This window comes from Arvicanthis niloticus, chromosome 5, assembly GCF_011762505.2.
Source record: "Arvicanthis niloticus isolate mArvNil1 chromosome 5, mArvNil1.pat.X, whole genome shotgun sequence".
NCBI lineage: Eukaryota > Metazoa > Chordata > Mammalia > Rodentia > Muridae > Arvicanthis > Arvicanthis niloticus.
In genome coordinates, this window is record NC_047662.1 from 53,464,542 (window position 1) to 53,473,182 (window position 8,641).

At 46.1% G+C, this 8,641-nt stretch overlaps 1 protein-coding gene across 1 annotated transcript; it reads left to right on the forward strand.

The window, feature by feature from the left end:
- Nucleotides 1-734: 734 nt before the first annotated feature.
- On the forward strand, nt 735-8,429 carry LOC143442479 (uncharacterized). The gene is made up of 5 exons (XM_076935186.1): nt 735-766; nt 1,349-1,529; nt 3,773-3,841; nt 7,104-7,532; nt 7,873-8,429. The coding sequence occupies exons 1-5, from the start codon at nt 735-737 to the stop codon at nt 8,191-8,193; spliced, it is 1,032 nt and encodes a 343-aa protein (XP_076791301.1). The 3' UTR covers nt 8,194-8,429.
- The last annotated feature ends 212 nt before the right edge of the window (nt 8,430-8,641 follow it).

Genomic DNA, 8,641 nt, shown 5'->3' on the forward strand with positions numbered 1-8,641 from the left:
ATAATGAAGAACTTGCTCTATGGGGCATCTATAAAATGATTATTAATATTCTATTTATATTCAGACCGTCCCCCCCGGCATACATTCCCTGTATATTTGACTTGAGTACCAGTTGAATTGTTTCATTTGCCTTTCCACTTCCCCTTAAACAGGGGTATTAGCTGTGGACAATCCAACTGACTTTGTCAAGTAAACGAGAACTATCAACTTGGCCTCTTCTTTCCCAGAGTCTCCTCTCATTCTGAGGGAAAACAGGATTTCTAAGCCTATATACCTACGTGTTGGGGGCTGCAAGTAAAGATGGGTCTGGAGAGCCAACCTTTGAGTGCTGGATCAGGCAGGCTTCCTTCGTGAAAAGCCGCTCATTTGTAGTCTGCATGGCACTTAAACCCTTTAAAACTACAAACAAACTTCAGGAAAGTTACATCAGTCTAAACAAGGACATGTTGCTTAAGTTGTTATTATACACTCCTTGACATCACTTACACATCTACACATCCACACCACAATTATCTTCCCAATTTGACAAATGACATTGCTCTGTAAGTAGCTTCAGGAAAAGTGGCAGAAGCCACGTAAGGACGTTAAGGGCAACTCTTGCAGGACTGGAAAAGGTTATCTCATGCCTGAAAAATCCACTCAGGTTTTGTCCTCAATCTAAAATAGGATGTCAAAGCTGTCCCCAAGTGATTGGGATCCCACTTTTAAAATGTAAATGATCAGTCGGGGCGACCATGTGCTTGGCTGTGGAGAACATCAGGGGATAGTAAGTGAAAGCAGTGTTCTAAATGGATGTGTTTAAGAATTCACAGCCCTCAGGACACAGCTAAGTAATTAGTTAGTCCTCTCGCTCTTGCTCCACTAAGTGCTGTCCCCAGATCTGGGTAGGAGTTTGCCTCTGCGATCCTAGGCATCTCGTGGTTGTTAAGCAGAAGTCAGACGAAGCCTATTCTGGGCACATTTTTTATTTCAAAAGCCAGGCAGAAGAATCAGTCCTAAAGGGGAAAAAATGGCAACTACTTGCCAGAATAAAAGCGAGTGAGGATAAACTCTCCGCGCGAGTGCGGAAGCCCTGCTCTTTGCTATGGAGCTGCCAAGAAGGCAGAGGGGAGAGGGGCAAACCCACTCAGCGTGATCTTCTGGTCTGCAAAGGTTTGGCCTTCTCACGGCTCAGAAGGCCTGGTGGCCATTTTCTTTCTCCTTTTCTTTCTTTCTTTAAGGTAGTAAAGGGAAATTAAGAGGGAAAACCGAAATCTCCCTTCCAGCACCGACAACTCGGCTCCTCCCCCAAAAGAAAAAAAAAATTAAAGCGCAGGTACTAAACCCAATCCACATGCATCCTGCGAAGCTCCTGCAGTCAACTCAATTCCCTTTGGCGAGCCGTGCTGAAGGAGACGGGATCTGGAAAAATCAATCGGAGCTCACGCCCCGCGCCGCCGCCGCAGTGGCCGGGAGTCAGGGTTGCAGGGCGCTCTGCCGCAGTGCACGTCCGCCGCAGCCGTCCAGCGCCAGTGAATAATGGAAGTTCGGTGTGGAGACAATAAAGCTGATTTATCACGCAAAATAACTCACTGCTGCTTCAGTCCAACCCTTCGTCGTGCCACTCTAAATCACAAATGCGCGCACACAGATCCATAGGCGCTCACACATGCACAGTACACGTGTGTGTGTGTGTGTGTGTGTGTGTGTGTGTGTGTGTGTGTGTGTTTGTGCGCTCTCGCGCGTGCGCGCCAGAATCAAGTGGAAGGATTCAGCTTTGCATGTAGGGGGAAAACCGAAAGAGCCTGTCACTCCAGTCCAGTACCCGCATCTTCTGCAGCGTGGGCAAGTGACTTGTAATGCAAGTTGGAGCAAAATAAAGTCTGAACAAAGCTGTAGTGTGAGGGACTCCAGCGTTAAGGAATAGTCTGCAAAGACTGGGGTCTTCTGTACGCAAAACAAATTTTTTTTCTTTCTTTTTCATTCTATTATTATTATTATTATTATTATTGTTGTTGTTGTTGTTGTTGTTGTTGTTATCAGAAAGAAAGAAAGAAAGAAAGAAAGAAAGAAAGAAAGAAAGAGTATCATTAAGTGAGGTTAGACCTAAAATGATGTTTCTCAGTGCAGTTGAGTGTTGAAGAATGCAATGGAAAGTTCCTGGGTGAACATCTGGTGAAGACATTCTAAGAACACATCTGAAATGAAGAAAGCACTAAGCCTTCTTTTACTGATCATCTGGATACAAAAGAATAAAAAAAAAAAAAAAACAGAGTTGTGAAAACTTTGTTTTCAAAGTGTGTTTTGGTGTCAGGGGCCATGGGCTTTGTGGGCATAAGACTAACCCAGGGAGCTGAAGCAGAGTCCTGGGTTCTGTGTTAGTCTGGGCCGGAGCAAATCTCCCCCTTTCAATGGCTCTTTCCTCTTCTGTCAAAACACAGAAGATAAATGGTCTTTCTTGGCACAGTGGCTTCAGGATCCCATCGAGGTGGTGAGGTTTACTAAAGAGAGGACTCATTCTTCAGGTGGCCTCTGTGCAGAAGGATGGTGGTAAAAGTGTCAGTTGAGTGGGCCTCAATTCTTAATGTGAAGAGCGAGCTCTGAGTGTGCCCAGCACTTTGAGAGTGCTAGTGGCATGTGGCTCTCTTTTTTGAGAAAGGGGAGAGAAAGACTATCTAGCTCATCCAAAAGGATTTGCAGAGTGGAAAAAATCTCAATGTTTTGTTTACTAATAATCTATATACAGAGTGTACAGAGTCACCTGGATAATTCAGAGCAAGTAACATTTTAGTGGGTAGTAGTCTTGTGCCAGATTGGCTGTTTAGATTGGCCAAATTAATGGGATTAATTACTCCCTGCCTACCATTTCAGAAAACAACTCCAGGCAGAGCAGGGTTGCCTGCAAGGACTGCTGTTGGATGTTTCTCATCTGTGTAGTGAAGGCTGTGGCCAAACCACTTACTAGTGTTGATGTGTGTTTGTTGAGTGATCCCAGACAAATTACTTAGTTTAGTTTTGCCTCAGTTTCCAGCATGCCTATAGGAGGAATTTCTCTGCAACTAATTCATAGAAGCAGTAGGGTTATATCATCAAGTAATTCACAGAGGTGCCATAATCAAATAGTTATCTCATAAAAGTGCTTAGACCACAAGGCAGGTATAAGAAACAAGTACATGAGTGTTAGAGGTTATTATCACACTACTGTACACTACTGTATACACAGAACAAGCAATAGTCAGATAGAATAGATGGATCTTTGCAGGACCCTTGGGTTTCAAATAAGGTACCTAAGCAGTTACTCTATCTTTTTATGATGTCAACATGAAGCAAGGAACTCAGCAGTCTTTATTATTTTTAAGAGTAGGCCAGAACATCCCTCAAAAATTCTAATACCATATGAGCTGGAGAGTTTCCTACTTCACCAGATCAAGGCAAACATTTAGTATTGGCTTTATCTGTATGTCCAAGACATGCTCACTATTCAGATGGGAGGAAGGCACGGTTTTCTTGGGAGAGAACTTTCTAAGGCTCCAATTCCTGCCTTTCCTATTGTGATGCTTTCTTTCCTGTACAACTTGTTACCTTAGGCCCAATCTCTGTCATTGAATTATGAAGCCAAAACAAACCCAAATCCCTGGCGTGCTCCTTGGTGTCATTATTAGTTTAAAGGAAAAGAGGAAAGCCTGAATTTCTCTCTCCTTTTAAGGATCCCCAGAGTGCATCCTTGAACAAGGCTTTGGGAAGGGTCAGAGGAGTGGAATGCTTAAGGGGCCAATTGTGCTTGTGTTTGCAGTTTGGGATTGCAGGCAAGCTGCTTTTAAGCTTTATAGAGGAAGTGCGGATTAGGTGTTTCCAGAACAAGGTAGGCACTGGCAAGCTTAGGTCACCCTTGTTGGAAAGTAATGCCCCACTTTTTTCTGCCTGTGCACTTCATAGCCCCAGGTGCATTAACTACTTTACCAGGGACTGTGGTGTGGTCTGGTAGGCCTGCACTCCCCAAGTGGAATGGAAGACCCTGGGACTTCTATGTTGCTGGGTTTTATGCTCCAGCGTTCAGTTCCCTTTTAGTCAGAAAGGGTCGGAGAGAAAAAAAAAATGACGCCTTCCAACTTGCTAGTGTGAGCCCACAATTCCACTTGGTCGATCTCATTAACAATGTTTCCAAAACAAATGAGTAAAAATACAGAGCAGAGTGTGCCTGCTTGCCTTGCTTCTGGCCCTTTGGCCTGTCATTTTGTTCCAGCAGCCCAGGACTCCCCATCATTATTGCAGAAGCACAACTCTTCCCTTAAAGAGACTGTAAGTTTTAGTAAGGAAATCCAACGTGAGAAACCTATTTTCCTCATTTCTAAGGACCTGACACCTGCCGGTGTGTGGCCTTGCTCAGCTTCAGCCTCTGAGAGTTCTTGGGATTTTGTGAAGCCGCAGGTTTTCCGTTTCCGAGGAGAATTTGAGTATAAATTAAATTCTGCCTCTCACTCTCATCCCTATCCATCTAGATCACGGGGATCTTCCACTTTAGACCCAGAGAAGAGCGAAGTCTGGGGCAAGGAGCTGGAGGCACAGAAGCTGAGGCCAAGGTCATGACTGCTCACTCAGCTGCTGAAGGTGGCAGCTAGGCGCCGCTCTCTGGCTCCGGAGCTGACCTCGAGGATACCTGGGACCGGCTGATGTCTGGAGCAATGCTATGGGAAGGAGAGAGAGCCACCGCTGACCGGCCCTTGATCCTGTGGAAGCTGAAGCCCACTGAGTGCCTTAAGGAAGATCAGCTGTTAAGCACAGCTACACTTCGAAAGGCGAAAGGCGCTCCCTGGCGCTCCTACTTTCCTCTGTTAGAGATTTCTGAGGGGCTTGACTCTTAACGTTTCTGACTCCTCAACTTCCCGGAAACCCGATCTAACTGTCCACTGATTCTCCGTTAGCAGCCTGTCCTCGGTGGCTTAGAATGATGGAGCAAGTTTATCAATCTCCTCACAGAGAAAATGTTGCATGAATTTGAAGTATTGTAAGCAGTTAAAAACTAAAACCAAAACAAACCAGATATAAACCCAAGCCAAAGACCAACCAAAAATAAAATAAATATAAAATTAAAAATGCCCTCTTGACTGCACAAAAAACTTAAGTGAGCTCACTCTTGCTCAGTCACTTTAGTTCTTGAACCTTTCAGGAAAACACAGCTCTTCCAGGGCTTCTGGAGGAAGACTTAATGACACTGCAGTATATCACCACGTTAAAACGTTTTCCAGAGGCAAGGTTTCATAGAAGCATCTTTGCCACTAAGGATGGAATGTCTGGTTACAGAGAGGGCTGCCTGCAGAAATTGGGAAAGGCTGGATCCAACCCAACTAAAAAACCCTGGTTTCCAACTTTGGAAATTTGGGTATTGTGGGCCACGGAGTGTCCACCTCTGGAGCAGACAGGACTGTAGGCTGGGCTATTTCTCACTGTTTGCTGCAACTCTGCAACAAACACTTTCCTCTCCCATTGATCACTGATTGATTGTGATCCTTCCTTCTCCCAAAGTTAAGTTCCCATCTCCCTGGGTTTGGGCCTTTAGTCAGGCCTGTTCCCCACATATTTAAGTGTGATAAGCCCTTGCTCTTTAGCTGGCAGAATATGAACCCAGAATGTAATGTTAGGGTGTGTGTGGGGGAGGGGGCAGAGCAGTCTATCACCTTCATTCATTTATACTCAGCTTTTCATGATTTACAAAATGGACTCAAGAGGGAAATGGCCGAGTTTTTATAATTTCTTAGGCAGGAGAGCTTGTGAAGGTCATAACACTGTTCAGACTTCATGAGTTTAAGATAACACAACTCACTAAACCTCCACCCAAATCCTCTTAGGAAACACAACCTTATCCCAACATTCCTGGTCCTCCCGTGGCTTCCACACTGTTAAGTAGCATCTTCTTAAATTATCTCTTTGAAAGAAGATACCAACTTTCACTAAATCAGTAAATGCTCCCTTGCTCCTGGTAAGTTATATTCATGGAGTGTAGGCTACAAGCTTGCCATTCAACCCTTGCCACAGGTGTCAGCCCTGGAATAGGGAGCGAAGACTCCATGAATGCCTTCAGGGATAAAAGTACTTTTCATCAAGTTTACCGAGGAAGGGTGCTAATGGGCAGGTTTGTAGAAGACACAATCCATCCATCAGCTTTGCTAACCTTGGAAGCAAAATCTCAACATGTCATCCACCATTCTCTGCTTAAATGCCTGGGGTAGGGTACCAGCACACACTGCCTTTGTGGTTTCTCTTTACCCACCAGCTCTGGGAATCACACACCTGCTCATTTGAAAGAGGCCAAATCCAGTTCCTGCCTCCCAGAGTATGAAGACAACTTCTGTTGGAGTTACTGCTCGAAGTAATTGCTTGTAGTTCCCTAAAGGGAAAACACTGCATACCCTTTGTTTTGTCTTAAGACTCACATAGAGACTAGGCCTGGTGATATTTCTGCTAAAGTCAATGCTAGGGAAGAGTGCAGTGCTGGAATCCCAAAACCAGATTGTTTAAATGGGTCTCAGTTTTCTGTTTCCATAACTGTACTTTCTATTTGGTTTATTCTCTTCTTAGGGACCCCACCTCCTGAAGCACAAGAGATACACCCCTACTTTTCTCAGGATGAAAGCTGTCATTAAATGGTGTTGCAACCAAGTGTCACAACGGGGTACATACTCCATTGCCATTGTTTATTTAAATTTACCCCAATGTTTTTTTTTAATGGAATGTAACAGGTTCTAATTGGTAGGGGAAAAATCGGAGTCAGGTGTGGTTTACGTTTTTCCGATCAAATAAAAACTGTGAGTAAAAGAATAAGCTTTTTGCAGTGTGTTTAAAAAAAAAAAAAAAAAAAAAAAAACACTTTTCAGTAGCTGCAGGCTTTCTTCCCCTGACTTCTAAGAGGCATCCAGTTCCGCTTTCACTTTTCCTCCTCACAGCCTCGCTAACCCACTTAACAATTCTCTGGCCTGTCCTAGGCCGTTGGTAGCCAGCAGAGGATCCAACGATTCCCCCTGACCACAAGGCTCTCGACTTCAGAAGCTCCTAGGAGAAAATGTCTTCTTCACGAAGTGCAGTCAGAGAAAATCATTCACCTAGAGTTCCCTCCCCAGCTGCGGTAGGAAGGACTTCGGCCGATCTTCAAGTTGGGACCGCGTCCGGGACGTGTCCGCCGGTGGCCGCAGCCGAACAACCCAGGCCGGAGGTTGGCGCCGCCCTATGCGTCCTCCCGCCCCGCAGGACATCCCGATGACCCGGTCACTCAGCGCCCAGCCACTGTGGGACCCCACTCCTTCCTTCCTTGCTCCGCTTCTCCTCCCGAAGTGCTCCCAGCCCAGCTGCGGTGTGAATACTCCCCCACACCCTGTTCCATCGCGTACTCCCCCACGCCCGTGAGCCGGGGTTCGAATATGGGAACCCAACTTTGCAACGAAAAAGCTCAGGGCCAGAACGGGGCCAGAGGGAAGAAAGACCATGAAGAGACCGCACAAAGCGTCGATACCGGGTCCTGGGGAGGCGGCGGCACGCGGGTCCCTAAGCAGGCCTTGCAGGTGCACCCTGCTTTCTCTTGCAAGTCTTTTGAAGTTTGTCCTTTTAGAGCTTTGTAAAGTTGTCTCTCCCCACCTCTCAATCACACTAGGGAATCGCATTGCCTTCCTCATTCTAGTCCCATTGCTGACTTTGGGGAAAGGGGTAGAAGGATGAGGACGGCCTGGGCCGCGAGAGGATTGGGGTTCAAGCACCGCTTGGGAGCGCCACGCTGGGCAGCGAGCGCTCAGAGGTCGGTCACTAGGCTCTACTTGGGAGTGCAGTTTAACCGCTCCGCTCACCCCAGGGGAGCGGGAGGGAGGTCTAGGGAGAAAAGGACTTTTTTCTCTCTCTCTCTCTTAGTTTTTTTTCCCCCAGAGAAGGCAGCTGGTGACCTGGGTCCTCATCCTTCAAATTCCCCTAAGCGAAGCAGGGCGCCACCTACAGTCGAGTTCTAACAGGCACGTTGGTGAGAACGTTGGTGATCCTTTCCTAAGCAAGGCCGGATTTTGGGCACAGCCTTCTCATCTCTGTAATCAATCCAGACCGACAGGTCTGTTGGCAGGCAGCAGCAGACCACACCACACCGAAAATGTGCGTTGGGGGCGTGCAGAAGTTGGGAGACAGAACAGTCCTAGCTCTGATTGGACTTGTTCGCGCTCTAATGGTTTGGCTGGATTTTGATCCCAGTATCTCCTCCAGGTTTCAGCCAAGGAGAGCAGCAGTCAATTTCATTAGGAAGAATATCTGTGCGACCTTGGACAAGTCATTCACTCTCCTTTTTCTTCCCCTTCAGAACTATAATTGTGACGGCATTTTTTTCTAAATTAATGAGACAAAGAAGGTGAGAAACTGCTCATGTTAAGAGCTCCTACCTATTTCTAAAAGGGGGGAAACGTTCTGAGAAATAAAACTTTAAAGCATTGCCTATGTGTTTTCTGCTCCATGAAAGATTAGGTCTCTAGAAGGAAGAGGTGAGAAAGCCAGCCGAGTGGTCCCAATAGCTGATTTGAGCGCAGGCTATTAGCTATTCTCTCTGGCTAATCTCACAGACAAAGGAACCACAGTAATGGATGGCTGTGACTACTTCATTATCATTTTACTTCATAAGTTGTTAATTACCACATGAATG